General features: G+C 59.1%; 1 protein-coding gene across 1 annotated transcript in view; it reads left to right on the top strand.

The window, feature by feature from the left end:
• Positions 1 to 1,228: 1,228 nt before the first annotated feature.
• HMCN2 (hemicentin 2) overlaps positions 1,229 to 19,058 on the top strand; it is a gene marked incomplete at its 5' end in the record, with an annotated part of 56,674 nt that continues 38,844 nt past the window's right edge. Inside the window, 22 exon segments of the mRNA XM_039862865.1 lie at positions 1,229 to 1,500; positions 2,328 to 2,451; positions 3,261 to 3,436; positions 4,331 to 4,427; positions 4,598 to 4,717; positions 5,722 to 5,883; positions 6,601 to 6,882; positions 7,421 to 7,588; positions 8,691 to 8,804; positions 9,285 to 9,371; positions 10,176 to 10,367; positions 11,145 to 11,318; positions 11,442 to 11,555; positions 11,916 to 12,058; positions 12,653 to 12,803; positions 13,392 to 13,610; positions 15,187 to 15,300; positions 15,646 to 15,833; positions 16,503 to 16,599; positions 17,354 to 17,515; positions 17,696 to 17,809; positions 18,722 to 18,924. Coding sequence (XP_039718799.1) covers positions 1,229 to 1,500; positions 2,328 to 2,451; positions 3,261 to 3,436; positions 4,331 to 4,427; positions 4,598 to 4,717; positions 5,722 to 5,883; positions 6,601 to 6,882; positions 7,421 to 7,588; positions 8,691 to 8,804; positions 9,285 to 9,371; positions 10,176 to 10,367; positions 11,145 to 11,318; positions 11,442 to 11,555; positions 11,916 to 12,058; positions 12,653 to 12,803; positions 13,392 to 13,610; positions 15,187 to 15,300; positions 15,646 to 15,833; positions 16,503 to 16,599; positions 17,354 to 17,515; positions 17,696 to 17,809; positions 18,722 to 18,924 — 3,473 coding nt within the window.

A 19,058-nucleotide genomic window follows, 5' to 3' on the forward strand; every position in this document is an offset into this window, starting at 1 on the left:
CATTATCCATCAATCCATCCATTCAACTTTCCCTCCATTCATCATCTGCCCATCCATCATTTATCCATCCATCCATCATTTATTCATCCATTTATCCTTCCCTTTTTCCATCCATCCATCCTTCCATCCATCATCCTTCGTCCACCATTTATTCATCCATCCACCATTTTTTCATCCATCCATTCTTCCTTCCATCTGTCATTCAACCATATATCCATCATCCATCTATTCATCTATCCATCCATTTACCTATCCACCTATCCTTCCTTCTTCCTTTTCTTCCTTCCTTCCTTCTTCCTTCCTTCCTTCCTTCCTTCTTCCTTCCTTCTTCCTTCCTTCTTCCTTCCTTCTTCTTCATTTATTGTTATCCATCCATCTGTCCTTTCACTTGTGAATGGAAAGAGCCAACCGTCCATCCATTGATCTAACCATTCATCCAATCCTCTGCCCATCTAACTAGCCATCTGTCCACCCTCCCACCCATCCATTCTTTCAACCCTCTATCCCTTCACACTTATCGAGGACGTGCTCTGGGGCAGACCCTGGGGCTGCAGCCCTGAACGAGACAGACCCAAGAGCTTTCTGTCTGTACAGTGTTTAGATAATTACTTACCCAAAGGACTGTTGCCTGACAGTGGTTATAAGAACTAGTAAAGATGAGGTACAACTGAGTACCTGGAACTGGACTATCCCTAAGGGCTGGATGCTTAAAGACTACCTGCCAAGGCCTGAGGCTGCAGAGCCCTGGGGAATTCGAGAAACTTAAAGGAGGCCGGGAGCTTACAGAACAAGGGGAGGAGGGCACAGGGTGGTGCTGGTGGCCAGGTGGAAGCTGGAGGGGTCATGTCTTCATCCTAAGAGCAACGAGTATTTGTGTAGGAGACTGGAGCCCTGGGCATCATAGCTTGTGTCTCCCAGATACAAACGAATCCCTCCAATCATTTTCTGCCCAAGAGGGGCTGCCTGCAGGGTAGAGTTTCATCTGATATCTCTGAGCTGGAAAACAAAACCTGCGCAGTAGTCCCCAGTCCTTCCTACCCCGTACCACCCCACGGTAATGACCTCCTGCTGACCAGAAGGCCCAAATTCCAGCGCTGCTTCTGCAGCTTCCCAGCTGGTCAACCTTAGGCAGGTGACTTGCCCTCTCTGAGCCCGTTTCCCATCAGCAGAGGCCTCACAGTTCTCGTCTAGTGGCCTTGAGAACTGCGGAATGGCACGCCATGTTGAGAATGGCTGTCCCTGTGCTTTAGTTTGTGGCCTGTAGGGGTGCCCAGCCAGGCGCCCTCCCTGTTTCGCCCTCCGTGGGGCTCAGCCCCTGTTCTGTGTCACCCCCGCCCTGCAGTACCTCCACGCATCACGCTGCCACCCAGCCTGCCAGGCCCCGTGCTGCTCAGCGCCCCGGTCCGGCTGACCTGTAACGCCACCGGCACCCCCAGCCCCACGCTGATGTGGTTAAAGGATGGAAACCCTGTGTCCACCGCAGGGACCTCTGGCCTTCAGGTCAGTAGGCTGGGTGGTCTCTGCTCACCTCCCTGGTGCCTCAGGAGGTGCTGGGAACAGAGGTCAGGCCTGGGAGCTCCGAGGCAAGAGGGAGAAGCAGTGATCACCCAGGACGGTAGGTGGAGAGATTTAAAGCTAAGAGTCTGGGGCGCATAGTCCCCAGAAACAGCACATGCCACAAATACGAGCCTTCCATGTGCTAGAGATTTTTCCAGTAGCTGCATTAAAATGAGTAAAAAGGAACCAATTTTAATAATCCATTTTAGTTAAGCCAATATATCCGAAAAATGTATCATTTCATCACGTGATTTCTTTGAGATCTGTTGTGTATTTTATACTTGGGGACTGGCCCCATTTCAGGGGCTCACTAACCACAGCAAAGCTCTAGAGCAGCGGTCCCCAACCTTTTTGGCACCAGGGACTGGTGCTTCTATGGGAATCTAATGCCCAATGATTTGAGGTGGAGCCGAGGGTGATGCTGGCGCTGGGGAGCGGCTGCAAATGCAGATGACGCTTCTTTCACTGGCCAGCAGCTCACCTCCTGCTGTGCGGCCTGGTCCCTAATAGGCCATAGACTGGTATCGGTCCAAGGCCCGGGGATGGGGACCCCTGCTCTAGAGGACCTGTTCAAAGGACTGATGTAATTGCCCACTGGCCAGCAGAGCTCCTGAGGTCTGGGTACAGTTCCTGGTTCTCCTGCGCTGGGGGGGTCTGGAGGTCTATGGCAGGCTGCCCAGGCATGCCCGGTGGCAGGGCCAGCTTGGGAAGGTATGGGTGCTGGCCTGAGAGGTGCGTAGTCTCATGTGGGCTTTCATCTGGGGACGCAGGTCTTCCCTGGGGGCCGGGTCCTCACGCTGGCCAGTGCCCGGGCCTCCGACTCTGGCAGCTACTCCTGTGTGGCCGTGAGCACAGCGGGTGAGGACCGCCGGGAGGTCATCCTGCAGGTCCATGGTGAGTCTCAGGCTGAGCAGGCCACCTGATCCAAGCCAGCGTGTAGTCACTAGCGTGACCACACTCAGGAAGCAGTTAGAGTTGCTCCGATTTTTAAATTTCCTCGGATGGGATTTTGTGGGCGTCTCTGGAGGCTCACGGGGAGACGTAGAGCCTTGGGTGGGCCGGGCGAGGAGTCATTCACCTCCTGCTACTAGAGTCAAAATAATAGTCAACAGGCGCTGTGTGCCAAGCGCTCCCCTGTGTCACTGCACTGAATCTCCCAGCGGCCCCCCGAGGTGGGCACGTCTCCTGGGCCTCACTTAGTGACCGAGTCATGGGACGCAGGACTTTAGCCAGGAGCCCTGACTCCGGGCCCTGCCTTCCTATCTCCTAATCCCCTACACTGCACGAGGACCAGGTGCCTGGGGGGCCTGCTTTTAAAACCCTTTTTAAAAAAATAAAAATATTATTAATTTTAGAAAGAGTTTGAGATAATTGTAGATTCACATGCAGTTGTAAGAAATGATACAGAGAGATGCTGGGCCCCGCTTTACCCACTTTCCCTCGGTGGTGGTGCCTTGAACAACCGAAGCACAAAATCACCTCCAGGATGTCGACGCTGTCATGATCCACCGTCCCACTCAGGGGCGGGGGGGGGTCTCTGTTTGAGGCTGGACGCTGAAGGTCATCGAGGAGAGAGTAAGAGCCGCAGCTCAGGGCGTGGGAGTCATCCAGCCGGTGGCTCCCCACGCCCTGGCGTTTGCTCCTGGCGGCCGGATGTGGCCGGTCTGCTGTCCCCACCCTGTCCTCTCCTGTGTCCTCTGCAGTGCCCCCCAGCATCCTTGGGGAAGAGCTGAACGTGTCCGTCCTGGCCAACGAGTCAGTGGCCCTGGAGTGCCGGAGCCACGCCATGCCGCCTCCCGTGCTGAGCTGGCGGAAGGACGGCCACCCCCTGAAGCCGCGGCCTGGAGTCCGGCTCTCCGCAGACAAGGCCTTGCTGGAGGTGTGCGGCCTGCGCAGGCCTCCACCCAGAGCAGAGCCGAGCCCCGGGCAGGGCGGGGCCCGTGGGTGCCCCCGCGAGCACCCCGTGCAGCTCAGTGTGCCAGCTGGCCCCGCCAGTCCCTACCCCCGGGCATGTCCTCCTGACTGGTCAGAGCTGCTTCCAGCCAGACGCCTGGGGACTGAACCCTCAGAGCCTCCCTCAGGGCCCCCCACGGAGCTGCACTCTGGCTTCCCACCTGCTTTTCTCATTCCAGAGCCTTCCTGCCTGTGGGCATTTAAGACCCTTACCAGTCATCTGGCCCAGCAAGGCGGGGTGGGGGGCGGTGCGGGTTGGCGGGGGGCACTTGGGTGGGAACTGTGGATTAAGCCTGGATTTAAATATTAGCTCGGCCCCCTCTTGGCTGTGCCACCTGACCACAATGGCCTCAGGTTGATCATCTGTCACACATGGCACCTTTCTTCTGGGCTGGCTGGGAGAATTCTTAGCGCACCTGTAACATCCAACCTGGCTCAGAGAACAGCTCATTCGCGTCCGCTGCGGGAGGGGAGGCACCTCTCCAACCTCCCGCTGCAGCCCGATCCTCCTCCTCCTACCACCAGCCACCCACGTCCGGGTCTGACCCCTGAGGACGGGGTCCCCTCCACCCCACCCTTCTTCATTCTCCACCTTCTCCCTGGGCTGTGGATGCGAAGTGGGGTGAGACTGGCAGGGCTGCCATTTAGGAGGCCACCACGGGCCCTGGCCTCCAAACACCTCATGGTACAGAAAGCACAAGAGGGGCCGGCACTGCCCGCAGGCTCCAGGCGGGGAGGCTGGGACGCAGTGACGAGCCCACGGTCACGCAGCCTGTCCGTGCTGCCCTTGCCGATGGCGGGTTGTTTCGTTCTCTGCCAGGTGGGCCGAGCAGAGGTGCGGGACGCAGGCCGCTATACCTGCGAGGCTCTGAACCAGGCAGGTCGCTCAGAGAAGCACTACAACCTGAACGTCTGGGGTGAGGGTCTCCTGGGCTGGTTTGGGGTCCCTGCCCCGGCCCCTCCCAGGGCTGGCCATCATGCCCCCTGGAATGCCGCCTTGATTGGACCCCAGGGCACGGCCCTCCTCCACCCCTGTCCCTTCCCCTCCCAGCCCGCCACCCATATCACACCCCCTTCTCTTACTCAGTCCCTCCAGTGTTCCCCCCTCGGGAGCCCAGCACCCTGACTGTGATGGAGGGACACCCTGCCAGGCTGTCCTGTGAATGTCGGGGTGTCCCTTTCCCCAAGATCTCCTGGAGGAAGGATGGTAAGGTTGTCGGCTGGGAAGAGGCTGGGGTCTAAGCAGAGAAGGCTAAGGGAAGCGTCGCTTCTGTAATCATCACCCCCAGCCCCTAGGGCCCTGAGCCCACCCATCTCCATCTCAGCTAGGCTCTGGGGTGGGGGCCCCCCGTGCGGGCAGGGGGCAGCCTCCCCGTGTGGGGCTGTGTGGATAGTGGATGGGAAGAGGGAGGAGCAGGGCCGATTCGGGGTTTGGGCCTGACACAACAGTCCAGAGCATGGTGCTGTTGTCACCGGGATGGAGAGGCTGAGGGCGGGCAGGTCTGGGGAGCAGACAGGGAGTTTGGAGCATATTAATTTCGAGGTGACGGTTAGACACCTAATGAGATGCCTAGTGGACAGTCAGAGGTAGGAGACGTCTGGCTGAGCGGCAAGACTGGCCAAGATCACCAGGGGCGGGTGGCGGGGGGAATATAAGAGGGAGGAGGCATTGTCACGTGGCCACCGGGGCTCCTCCCCTTGTTGGGACATGCGCTGATGGGTGGACGCTGCTGTCCTATACACAGGCGCAGGGCGATGGAAGTGAGTGTTTCATCCAGTGCCTTGAGGCTCGCAAAATCCTCCTCCTGCCTCGGGTCTTCTTGCTGCCCGGTGCACCTGCTGCTTGGCCTCCCTCCCCAGCCTTCTGTAGCTAGATAGGTCATTTATTTAGTAGCCTTCACCGATCCCTACTATGTGCCAGGCCCTGAGCCTCTGAGGATCCCAGGGGAAAAGTGCAGGAGGGTCTGGTCTCCCAGAGGGCCCAGGCCAGGGCAGGGTTCAGACAGGACACCTGCAGGCAGATCCGTGATGGGGAGTAGCTCGGGGGTTTGAGAGCTCAGATGAGTGTCAGGATCAGATCTGCTGCTCAGGGAAGGCTTTCTGGCAGAGGTGGACAGCTGGACGAAGGGCGGGAGTCTGCCAGGACGGTAGGAGCACAGATGTCCCAGGCGGAAGGATTGGGAACCAGGGGCTTTTTCTCACGGCTTCCAGGTCAGCCCGTGCCTGGGGAGGGGGCCAGCCTTGAGCAGGTGTCAGCTGTGGGGCGGCTGCTATACCTGGGACAGGCCCAGGTGGCCCAAGAGGGAACGTACACCTGTGAGTGCAGCAACGTGGCAGGGAATAGCAGCCAGGACCAGCAGCTGGAGGTGCATGGTGAGCTGGGCCGGGATGACCCGAACCAGGCGGAAGGGACCAGAAGGGTGGGCAACCGGGCACCTGGCGAGGTGGACCCACCACCACCCCCAGAATTCGAGCCAAGACAGAAACAGTGATGAGGAGAACACTTTGACGGCACCTCCTAAGTTACGGGTGTCTTATTAACCGCCCCTCCCGGTCAGCTTCCTACAGCTCCTGACCTGAGCATGAGCAAGGGGTGACATGATCCCAAGTAGCCCACGGGGGCCAAAAGCGGAGAAAACACATCTTGAAACAGTTAGAAATTGAAAGAAATGTGCCCTTTCTATGAAGCTCCTAGGTATATCATGGACACTTGAGCCTGCAGTGATGAAATATCTCAGCCCGTAAAAATCGTCCTAGAAAATAAAAGCGAGAAAAGCATTTTGGGGAGAATAACCCCCGTCCAGCCAGTCCCAACGACTGTCTCAGCTCCCATAAGCCTCTGGTTTTCTGAGGAAGAAAACCCCTCACGAATCTTAAGGGCCGTGCTGTGAGCTTACTGTCCAAACAGCTACGCCCCTCACCCCCGTGATCCCGGGGTTGGGGACAGGGGACCGCGGGGTACTGTTACTACTACATTATAGGGCTGGAATATGGAGGCCCAGAGGGGTGAGGCCACCTGGCCAAGGTCATACGGCCAGTGAGTGGCAGGAAGGAGCACAGCTTTCTCCGTCCTGCTCCTCCCCACCCCAGCCCCGCCTCAGATCGCTGGCCCCCGGGAGCCCCACACACAGATCTCCGTGATCCAGAACGAGAAGGCCACGCTGGAATGCAACGCCACAGGGAACCCGCCACCCAGGGTGACGTGGGAGCGAGACGGCCAGCCGGTGGGGGCCGAGCCTGGCCTCCGGCCGCAGAACTGGGGCCAGAGCCTGCACGTGGAGCGGGCGCGGGCTGCCCACGCCGGGCGCTACAGCTGCGTGGCCGAGAACGTGGTCGGGAGGGCCGAGAGGAGGTTCACGCTCTCCGTGCTGGGTGAGGACCAGGGGCCTGCCGGGGTCAGCGAGGAGGGGGGCCGGAGTGGAGAAGGCCAGGCTGGTTCGGTCTCTAGGCACAGCCCCCAGGCCGTGATCCTGGGGTCACCCTCTTTCTTCGGGATGTCGTCCTCTGGTGAGGCTGCTGTGGGGGAGCCTCCAGCGTGGCTCTCAATCAGGACCGGCTTCGAATAGCTCCGACGGCCCCCCCTCCATTCCTCCCTCCCTCTCGCCCTCATTTGCTGTTCGCTACTCTGTTCTGGGCACTGGGGAAATAGGCAGTCAGTTTAGGGGGGCCCTTCTCATCATGCCACCAGTGTGGCTGGGACCCCGCCTCGCCTGGTCACCCCTGCCTGGTGGAATGGGGCTCCCTTTGTGAAGGGATCCTTTGGGCAGGGCACAGCAGCCGCTCCCCTCTGACGTATGGGTTTGGGGAGTGGGGGTCCTCAGGGAGGGCAGGCGTGGGGGTTGGGGAAGGAGCGTACAGCTCCACTGCATCCCAGGTGAAGCTTTCTCAAGAGGCTTCCTCTGGCGTCTAGTGCCCCCAGAGCTCGTCGGAGACCTGGACCCACTGACCAACGTCACTGCTACCTTGCACAGCCCCTTGACGCTGCTCTGTGAAGCCACGGGCATCCCACCCCCAAGGGTCCGCTGGTTCCGAGGGGAGGAGCCCATCAGCCCCGGGGAGGACACCTACCTGCTGGCAGGTAAAGGGCCAGCCAAGGGAGTATCTGATTGTTGGGTCTGGCCCTCTGCCTCTGTCCATCACATGCGCATCATCTCTGATCCCGAGCTGCCAGGTCTGGTTGGGATAACCATAACACTCTTGGTTTCCAAGAGTGTACCCCAAAACACTGGTCAGGAAAAAATGGATTTAAATAAGTCTGGAAAAGGCTTCCTGCTCTGCTCCCTTCCTGGAGACTCACAGTGACTACCTAGTCAAGGTTCTGATAAGTCCTGCAGCAAATATTCTCATGGCACTTATGTAACTTCCCACAGAATAGTGACAAACTTTGGGAAATACTGATCTGAGCACCTTCTCGTCTGCGTATTTATCCTCCTCACGAGTTGGTTTGTGATGGTTCTTGCTGGCATTACAAACGGAGAAACCGAGTTCTAAGAGTCAGTGTCTCACCCGAATCTTGCAAGGACTTCAGGGCCCCTTGAAGCTCAGCCTCGGTGACATGTCAGTTGTTCCAAAGCTGGGATGGCAGACAGGGGTCTCCTCGTGCACCACCTCTGAGCACTCGCTGGGGGCTGCTCGAGGCACCGTGGTGGTGGTGAGGACTCAGAGACCGCCTCTGGGCCTGCAGAAGGAAGAGCGGTGGCCTGTCGGTCCGCAGCGTCTGCCCGGGGCGCAGAAGCAACAGGGCTGACCTCTGTCCTGTGTACGTGCCTTCTCGGGGCTAGTCTTAGAAGATTCTTGACTTTCTTTGAGAGGACCTGGCTCGCCTCTGTGAGGGGTCCTCAGGAGAAAGTGGCCTTTTCCAGGGTGCATCAGAGTAGTGTAGGGGGGTCTGACCTGGGCCTGAACTCCATAGCCCATTGCTGTCCTTTTAGCCCCAGATAGTCCCCAGAAGCGAGGGTAGCCAGGTGACAGCTCCCTCTTACAAGAACAGGGCTCAGGCTTACCCCGATGTCCAGGGGGCTCCATCCATCTCTTTACCCTCCTGGGCCTCAGTTTCCCCATTTGAGGAACGGAATGCTGGAAGAGGCAGACACATACACCTCTAATTATAACTCCTGGGCTCAGCTTGGGACAGAAGGCTGCTCATAGCCATGCTGGAGCCTACTGCCTTCCCTCCCCAGGGGGCTGGATGCTGAAGATGACCCGGACACAGGAGCGAGACAGAGGCCTCTACTCGTGCCTGGCAAGCAACGAGGCTGGGGCGGTGCAGAGGAACTACAGCGTGGAGGTCCTGGGTACGTCACAGCCCGTTCTCAGGGGCAGCCCGAGAAGCCTTTTCCTCCTGCCGGGAGCTTACGGGCGGGTAGAGCCCAGGACTGCCAGCTCGGGCTGCAGCAGGCAGCCCAGCACAGGAATGCGGGGAGGCCAAGGGCTCGTTTTCTTTGCCTCATCAGCAGCCTCTGCTCTGAGGCCACCTTGGAACTTTCCAGAAACAGCAGGAACTAACCCCAAGTGGAAGGGGGCAAATGTTTTCAGCACCACTCAGCTGCCTCCCTCTGATCAGGGCCTCCCCCAGAAGCACTGGTACCTCCCTCAGCCAGCAGCGAATGTTTATTGAGCTCACTGCCCTGTGGAAGCAGGCACGGGGCGTGGGGAAACCAAGGCACAGTCAATTGAAGAGAGATGCCGTGGGCTCTTGGTTTCCTGCTCCATGGTGGTTCACCCTGAGGGGGCCAACCCCGTTTGGTAACCATCTGTCTCCTTACTTCCCCCAGTTCCTCCCAGTATCGAGAACAAGGACCTGGAGGAGGCAGTCACGGTCCCTGAGGGACAGACCGCCCACCTGACGTGCAATGCCACCGGTAAGGGCACGCACGTGGTTGGCTGGGGGGGGTGGGGGCTGGGCGTCTGGCTGCCCACTCCGTCCCCGCTGCTCCTCACGGAGGGTCTCTCTGCGTCTTGGACTCGGCACCACGTGTCTGCTCAGCTTTGCGCTCGCCGTGCCTCTGCCCCAGACACTCTTCCCCACCTCTCACCCAGCTCCAGATCTCAGCTTCCAGGACTTTCCACAAGGAGTCCTCGGCTGACTCCTGGGGCCTGGCCGATGACCTCCACTGGTCCCCTACAGGCCCCAGTGCTTTCTCATTCCAGCACTGATCACACTGGACCATGTGACATCGGTGTACCCCAGGTGGGCTTTGAGCTCCTTGAGGACCCGAGGGCAGCCTCGTCACCATGGTTCCCTCAGTGCCTGGCACAGTAGGCTCCCGCTAATGCATGTAGGCTGGGATAGATGGATGGATGGGATGGACGGATGGAAGGACCGACGGACGGACAGACCGACGGACAGGTGCATGTGTGTATCTATGTATGTATGGATGGATGGATAGAAGGAGGGAAGGAAGGAAGGACTTGTTTTTCTTCTTGCTTGTCTGTACCAAGCCATCTCTGCCCACTTCCTTGGTAGGGAAAAGGCGATCCAACCACTTAAGAAAGGGCCTGGGCCAAGCCTGGCGGCCACTTCTATGTCTTGCTCTGCTGCATGGGCCTCTGGATGGGGGCGAAGAACCCATGTCCTCCGCCCCTTCCTGGAGCCGTCTCCACCCGCTGGGCCAACCCGGTCAAATCCCACTGAGCTCTCACTTGCCTGTCTCCTCTTCGCACAGGCCACCCGCGGCCCAGGGTCACATGGTTCAAAGATGGTCGGCCACTGGCTGGTGGAGACGCCCACCACATTTCTCCCGATGGAGCCATCCTGCGGGTCCTTGAGGCCAACCTGTCCAGCGCCGGCCACTACTCCTGCATTGCAGCCAACGCAGTGGGGGAGAAGACCAGACACTTCCGGCTTAGTGTCCTGGGTACGTGCTGGGCTGCTGGGCATCTCCAGGCCACACTAGGTGCTGGCAGGAGGGAGAACCATGTTGACCAGCTCCTGACACACAGCTTCCCACAGAGCACTCCAATTTTTCTTCCAATTTTTCCAAGTTCAACAACAATAACAACAACGACAACAAAATAATAATAATAATAATAATAATAATAATAACAACAACAACAACAGCGGCTCCATTGGTTGAACATGTATCATAGGCCAGGCATTTGGACAGGCCTGATTGGTTGATTCTTCACAACACCTCTAGGAGGTGGGTCATGTGCTTGTCCCCGTGTCACCGATGAAGCTCCGAGGAGACTCCTTCTGGGCTATTCGTCTCCCGAGGGCAAAGCAGCCCCAACGGCCTTGTCGGGCTGGAGAAACAGGGGCGTAGAGAATGAGAGGGACACAGACGCACTGAGTGAAATCTGTTTCTAAGGGTTGGGGAGAGGGAGCCCTGCAGACCGGAAACAAACAGAACCGAGCAGGCTCCGATTAAATCAGTCGGTGCTCTAGATGTTAAGAGGCTGTAGGGGAAACCGAGGCAGAAATCGTCCCGCTTCCCCTACGGCATGGCTGAGCGGTAGGAGGGCTGGGGCTCTGGGTTACCCAGGCCAGAGTTTGAGTCCATGGCACACGCCTGGGCTCCTCTGAGCCTCAGTTTCCCATCCGTGCGATGCAAAGAGCCAAAGGCCCGCAGCTGAGCACCAACACCTGAGACTTTCTCTCTGCTCACGAGCACCCTCCCTGCCCCCTGCCGCAGTGGTGCCCACCATCTTGGGGGTGACCGAGGACAGTGCAGACGAGGAGGTGACCGTGACCATCAACAACCCCATTTCTCTGATCTGTGAGGCCCTGGCCTTCCCCTCCTCCACCATCACCTGGATGAAGGACGGGGCCCCGTTTGAGGCCTCCAACAACATCCAGCTGCTCCCAGGTGATGCCCTCTGGGGGGAGGAGTGAGGAAAGAGGTGACAAGTTATCGGGCTGGGTCGGGGGAAGGGACTGGTGAGCCTGAGCTCATGCCTGGGGGTGACCCTGGCCACTGTCCCTCAAGCAGGCACCCACGGGCTACAGATCCTGAATGCCCAGAAGGAAGATGCGGGCCAGTACACCTGCGTGGTCACCAACGAGCTTGGGGAGGCCATGAAGAACTACCACGTGGAAGTCCTCAGTGCGTCAGGCGGCCTCCGGGGGGCTGGCCGGGCGGGCAGGAGGCTGCTGGGTGCCCAGAGCCACACCGGTCCTGGCTTCCTTCTGCCACTCGTGCTCATAGAGGCCTGAGTCCTGGGAGCCCCAGGAGGGCCCCCAGAGGTCACCTCAGGAATTCCCCTGCCTCGGACCTGCCCTGTCCCATAACCAAAGTCTTTGTCCCTGAGAGAACAGCCCCAGGAGCAGATTGGTCTCTGAGTCCCTGTTCTCTGCTCTCAGGGGCCCCCCATTGCCTGGGACTGCCCTCGGCGCGACGGGGTGAGTGCGGGTTCTCCGCAGCCCCTCCCCAGGCCTGTTCCTCAGACCCCCTTGTGGTTTTCAGTCCCTCCTGCCATCTCCAAAGACGACCCCGCCGGGGCGGTCAGTGTGAAGGAAGTGAAGACCAAGGTCAATAGCACCCTGACCCTGGAGTGTGAGTGCTGGGCTGCGCCCCCACCCACCATCAGCTGGTACAAGGATGGACAGGTGAGCGCGGGAGCCCCGGGCGGCCTCACACTCTCACCTCTGGGCCCCCCCTGGTTCTGCTTGGAACCTTCCGGAAAAGACAGTCAAAGCCCCAGGGCTAACCCAGGGCCTGCCTCACCCTCGACGTTGTTTTTAATTTAAATTTATTTATATTTTTTATGGTGACATCCAGTAAGGTTTAGCTGTACGATTTAGCAGCAAGGCAGATATTGCGTTGCGTGCTCACCTCCCATAGTTGGATTTCTTTCTGTCACCGCATATTTGACCCCTTTGACCCTGTCTACCTCCCCCACACCCTCTGGTAAACACTAGTCTATTGCCCGCATCCATGAGTCTCTGTTTGTTTGTGCTGTTTGTTTCACCCTTTACATTTTAATAGGAAACCCTAATCTTTATAGGGGACCAGCCTCCTAAACACTAAGCTCTATATTCACCCATCTAATTCTCTTCCAATTTTTAAGTCATTTGGATTTGGTTTTACCACATTGTCGGTATGTCCTATCATCTTTCTGTCTTTTTAAAACTTTATTAAAATTGTCTGGGTGCTTTCTGCCCCTCATTTGCGATCACCATCACCCCTTTCTCCTCTCCCAGCCCGTGACCCCCAGCGAGCGGCTCCGAGTCCTGGGTGAGGGGCGGCTGCTTCAGATCCAGCCCACGCAGGTCTCGGATTCGGGGCGGTACCTATGCGTGGCCACCAATGTGGCCGGCGAGGATGACCAGGACTTTAACGTGATCATCCAGGGTGTGTGGGGCCCATGGAACTGAGGGGCGGGGGGCGGGGCACGGCTGGCGGAGGTGTGTGTCAGAGCTTCTGGGGCAGCCTGGCAGGAGGACCCTTTCTCAGCTCCGACTGGCGGCTCTGGCCCCCTGGCCCGGGCTCTTTCATTAACCGACTTCGTAACCTAGGGACGTCACTGCCCCTCTTAGGTCTTAGTTTTGCCTTTGGAAATGTGGGTGATCAGATCAGGTGGCCTTGAGGGGCCCCTCCAGTTCCCAAAGCCAATGATTTTGTGCCTCTGTGCTCCAGTAAACAAACCAGCTAAAGCTGAGTGTCTGTCTGCCTCCCCTGAAAAAAAATATCACTGTGTCACCGGAAGTCCTTTGGGTCCATTAGACACGAGGTCCAGAGGGCAGGAACCTTACTTATCCCAGTACCTAGCATACTAATTGCTCAGTAGACGCTGGTTGAAGGAGTGAATGAGTTTTTAAAATGCTTGACCTAAAGACCTGGCCCAAACGGTGGACTTTCCCCTCCCGGGGGAGGCTCTTCGAGCAGAGGTGCCTCTCCAGCCCTCAGCGGTGTGTCCTCATGGCTTTGCCCCGTCCCCAGTGCCCCCCATGTTCCAGAAGGTGGGCGATGCCGGTGCAGACTTGGAGTTCCTGTCCCAGGCGGAGGAGGTCCGGGGCGGGGTGACGGAATACCGGGAGATCATGGAGAACAACCCCGCGTACCTGTACTGCGACACCAACGCGGTCCCAGCCCCGGAGCTCACCTGGTACAGGGAGGACCAGCCCCTCTCGGCCACAGATGGCGCGTCTGTTCTGCAAGGTAGGCTAGGGCGGCGCAGAGAGGTGGGCGCATCTATCTGCAGGTGGGGAGCAGGGTCATACTCACGTCTGAGCTGGTCTCCATCTGCTTGCTGCAAGTCCTCTGAGCTCTCCCGTGTGCTGCCTGCTGTGTGACCTCAGGCAGGGCCTGTGACCACTCTGGACCTTTCCTGCCTTTGTGAGCCAGGGCTAAGAGCACTGGTTTTTAGAACAGGTGCTCACCTGGGCTGTGCCCACCTCTGGGCTTCAAGATCTGCAATGTCTTGAAATAATCAGCTGCAGCTGGTGCCTCTCTCTAGAGAGGGAGCTGGTTCCTGTATTGACGTCTCATGACCTTGAACGTGGAAGAACCCCTCCGTGGGCTCTGGACCACGCTGAGGTCCAAGCTCGGGGCTCGTGTACCCTTTCGTTTCTTTTTACCGCTTTAAATCTTTGTTTATTTAAGGTTATTTAATTTTTTCAAACAGCCCTTTTACTTTACAATAGTTTTTTTGTGGATGATTTTGAACTAAAAGGCTTTGGCACAGGGCTTAGAAGCACCTGGCTTCCCTGGGCTGCTAACTCAGCCCCCCGAGGTGGGCCAGGACCGGGAGGAACTCCAGGCACAGAGCCCTGTAGTGGCTCACGGCAGGGATTCAGTGGTCCCGGGGCTTAGGATTCGCCCTGTGGCCAGTGTGGGGCTGTGGGAGGTGGGGGTGCGGGTAGATGAGGTGGGTGGCAAGGGCCTGCCGATAAGCCGGGTCATTCCAGCATCTATACTTTGGCGCCTGTGAAGGAAAGGGGCCTCTGGAGATCTGGAAGGAGCTGCTTGCTGAAAGCCGTTTGCTCCTGTCGGAAACCCCCGGACTGACCCCCTAACTTGCCCTCTCACGTGGATGCCGACCCAAACCTTGGGTACACAGTGAGCTCCGTCACATGCTGACCCCCGGTTCAGACCCTGACCTAGGTTCATCCTAGCCATCAGCTGAACCCTGGCCTCAGCCGAACCCTGGCCTCAGCCATTGACCCCCAACCCCACCATTGACCTCTGACCCTGCCCGCTGACTCCTAATCCTGAACACCTAGATTAACTTCACACATCGAGTGACCCCCAGTCATGGCCCCTCCCGCCTTAATACTGACTGTTGTCCCTGGCTCTGCACAGAATGAGAGCACAGGGACCCTAACCGGGCCGCCACTTGAGACCAATTCCAGCCCCCCACAGATGCCAGGGTCTGGCCCTGGCTAGCTCTGGATCACAGAGGGTCCCAGGTAACACCCCCCAGCAAACCTCACAGCCAACTACCGCAGCGCGAAGCCGCCTCTTTGCCTCCTAAGTGCCTCTGCCCAGGTCTCTGGCCCGTCCCTCCGCCCCCTCGAGGCACCGGGCAGCCTCAACTCTCCCATGTGGAGTCGGTGCAGGTAGACGCCCAGCCAGGCCCGGCGCGCAGCGGCCCTACTGTGCCTTATCTGAGCCCCTCACCCTGTGAGTGGGTGGAGCAGGCCGATTCTCTCTGTCTCACATATGGGGGCGACAGTGATAGGTGCCAGGCCCCCTCTTTGCCCTTGCTCAGGGCTCTGTCCCCCTGTTTCCTCAGGAGGCCGGGTCCTGCAGCTCCCCCTGGTACGCGCGGAGGATGCTGGGAGGTACTCGTGCAAGGCCTCCAATGAGGTGGGAGAGGCCTGGCTGCACTACGAGCTGGCGGTGCTGAGTGAGTGGCTGGCCTGGGTCGGGGGGTGGGGGGGTCTCGGGTCTGCAGGCCCCATAAGAGGCCCCCTGAAGGGGGTCGTGGTGGAGAGCGTGTTCAGTCTCGCTGTCCTCAGAGGCTGATGACATAGGGGTTACGAGCCTGGGCTTTGAAGCCAGACGAGACTGGTTCAGATCCCAAGCGAGCTGCTCCCTAGCTGTGTGACCTGGAGCAAGTCACAGCCCTCTCTCTGTGCCCCAGATTCCTTAGCTGCGTCAGGGCCTCGGAGAGGTTGGCGGGGAGGGCACAAGGAGCCTTAGCCACCCCGGGTATCAAGTGCTCTTCTCGCCTCCATGTCCCCCACCCCAGCCCCACCTGTGATCCTGGGTGACACGGAAGAGCTGGTGGAGGAGGTGACCGTCAATGCCAGCAGCACCGTCAGCCTACAGTGTCCAGCCCTGGGCAACCCAATGCCCACCATCTCGTGGCTCCAGAATGGACTGCCTTTCTCCCCGAGCCCACGGCTGCAGGTCCTGGAGGACGGGCAAGTCTTGCAGGTGGGGCATCCCCCGACTTGGGCTAAAGGCAGCGGTTGCTGTGACTCAGCACTGCTTGTCTGGGAACCACACAGCCACCATCATCGGGGCCAAATGAGGCTCTTTGCCTGAAAGCATGTGAGATTTAATCCAGCCCACTACACTGAGCCTTGCCGGCAGGCACAGGACTTCACATAAGCAGCTAGAAATTCTGGTGACGCCTGAAAAGGACCGCACCTGCATGCCACTCCTAGAGTCCGGCGTGGCACAAGGCAGCCTTCCGCGGGAATGCCATCTGGCACGGAACCACGCTCAGCACCTAGGACCTCAGGCAGCACCCGAGCCATCCCGTGTCCAGACAGCTGCACGAGACCCCTGGAGCCCCACACGGCACAGAGCAGCCCTCCTGGGGACCAGGGACTGTTGTCACCATCTAGTTGGCTCTAGGGAATCGCCCAACACCAACCTCACAGCCTCCAAACGTCACAGAAAGCCCTCGATAGATGTGGGGCATACACGCCCATCAATGGAGCCCCTAATTGCTGCTCCATGCAGACAAAGGTGGCTTTCTGAGAGGGTCCTCCTGGTGCCTGGCATGGTGGGCGGGAGCCCTCCCAGGAGTTCCTGCAGAGGGGCCCAGAGCTGTCAAGCCTGTGGGATCTCCCGGGCACCGTCTCCCTATGCCCACAGGTGTCCACAGCAGAGGTGGCCGATGCTGCCAGCTACATGTGTGTGGCTGAGAACCCCGCGGGCTCTGTGGAGAAGCTCTTTACCCTCAGGGTGCAAGGTGAGCTGTAGGGAGCAGGCAACCCCTGGGGACTCTCCAGCCGAGGAGGGGCTGATGCTCAGGGCTTACTCCCACTGCAGGCAGACACAGCACCTCGTCCCACCCCAAAGGCCACCACCTGTGCCTCCAGTGTCCTAGGCCCTGGGTCTGCATCCAGCGTTTAGGGATCCTGGTCTGGCACCAGCCACCTCCTGGGACAGAGAGCATTTTGGGGACCCTGATCACTGAGAGCCAACCCCAGATCATTTTAAGCAACCACGGAGGCCTCACAGCATCATTATAATGCACTTACTGTGCCCCTGGCATGGGGCCAACTCCTTCCAGCGGGTCTAAGAGGTTAGCTCGATCCTACAGCTGTGGAAGGACTCAGAGAGGTTGCCCAGTGGGGGTCTCACCAGCCCCGAGTTGGCCCTCTGCATTCTTGTGACACATGCACCTCAGTGTTCGTGAGCTCTGCCTTCAGGTGTGGGGCGCCTATGGCCGCAGGAACGAAGGTCTAGGACTCAAACATGAATTGATATTTTGGTTCTGCCACTAACCAGCTGAGTGGCCTTGGAAAAGTAGCTCTCTCTGATCTCCCAGCCCCTGTGCTCTCATCTGTGACATAACTATGACAAATAGGGACTGCTGCACGGTGTTGTTTGAAGGTGCGCCTGGAGCTCACAAAGCCCTGTGTGTCACTCTGAAGCTCTCTCTTCCCCTGCCGGGGTGCAGTCTCAAGTGTCTTTCTTTATCCCGGTGGCCACGGGGACAGTCCCACCACGAATCGCAGGCCCGAACTTGGAGCAGGTCACGGCCACCGTCAACAGCAGCGTCTCCCTCCCCTGTGATGTCCATGCTCACCCGAGCCCTGAGGTCACATGGTACAAGGACAGCCAGGCCCTCGCCCTGGGGGAAAAGGTCTTCTTCCTGCCTGGTGGGTAGGCTGAGGCTGGGGCCCAGCTCTGCGGGGAGCCCGAGCTGCCTCCCTGGACCCGGGACTGGGCTGGGGGTCTGGGAGGCACCAGGACTGGCGGTGTGGACCTAGGGGCAGCCCGTTTGCTGGTGTGAGGGGCTGGCTCCCACCCCCCACCCCCCGTCCCCCGCCCCATGGCAGGTACCCACACGCTGCAGCTGGCACGGGCACAGCCATCGGACTCTGGGACGTACATGTGCGAGGCTCTCAACGCGGCCGGCAGAGACCAGAAGCTGGTGCAGCTTAGCGTGCTGGGTACGTCCCGTCTGAACCCCCAGCTGCACTGTCCCTCGCTCCGTCAATCAGCGCCTCAGCCGCACACCCCGCAGGGGGCACAGGTGGAGCAGGGCCTGAGATGCCGGCATCCACCAGCAGTGACGGTGTCCATGTTAAGGTCATGGTCTGGGTACGCTTGGTTTGAAACTCAGCTGCGCACTTGCTCTATGACCTCCGGCAAGTCGCTCCCCCTCTCACCTGGCCTCAGGCCTCTCATCTGTAGGTGACAGTGGGCATAAGGATTAAATGATGGTATGTGAGCGTTAGCCCAGGGTCTGACGCAGCGAGCTCTGAAGTTGAGGAGAGGGAGGGCCTTTCCCAAGCCTGACCGATCACGAGGTTCTCAGCTTGGAGCCTGTTTTGAGGCTCTTGGTCTTCAGAATTGTCTTGGGGAAAAGCTGGCCCAAACTGTCACGAGCCAGGACTCAGCTGATGGTTCTTTCTAGCCCTAGCACTGGTTCATCCATTTGTGTGTGTTCACCTACTGTGCAGATACACCGTGCCAGGTCCTGTGGGCTCACAGCTGGGGCAGGGGGCAGTGGGGGCTTCTACACTAGTTCCCTGGAAGCACGGGACCCCACGGAGGGTTCTAACCCAGATGGGGCCTGTCCTGTGTAGGAAACAGCCCAGGGGGGTCAGAGCACCTCCCTGACTGGGGAGGCCGAGGCCCAGAGAGGGCGAGAGGCTTTTCCCAGGTCACCCAGCAGGTCCTCGGCATGCTGGCCTGCTTCATCTTCCTCTAAGTTCCTGGGTCTGTGCCATCCTCTGGGGTGGGGTCCGCTCTGTGACCCCACTGGGCCTCCGTAGGCTGTTTACCTGGGTCTGAGCTGGGTGGGGGGGTGGGACACAGGAAAGGCAGCCTCGCCTCACTCTGATTGTCTCCTGTCTCAGTTCCCCCCGCCTTCAGGCAGTCTCCCAGTGGCCCCCAGGATGCGTTCTTGGTCAGGGCCGGGGACAAAGCCGTTCTGAACTGTGAGACAGACTCGCTCCCTGAGCCAGCTGTGACTTGGTACAAGGACGGGCAGCCCCTGGTCCTGGCACAGCGGACCCAGGCTCTTCAGGGTGGGCAGAGGCTGGAGATCCTGGACACCCAGGTGAGCTGCCCAGTGGCACGGGCAGCCATGGGAGGCCATTCCAATGTCACCTCCTGGTCCTGGTGAGGCTGGGAACAGCTGACGGCTGTGTGGCAGGAGGTGGAGGCTGCTGCCTCCTCAGCCTACGAGACCCC

Source organism: Pteropus medius, unplaced genomic scaffold (assembly GCF_902729225.1).
Source record: "Pteropus medius unplaced genomic scaffold, Ma_sr-lr_union100, whole genome shotgun sequence".
NCBI classification, from domain to species: domain Eukaryota; kingdom Metazoa; phylum Chordata; class Mammalia; order Chiroptera; family Pteropodidae; genus Pteropus; species Pteropus medius.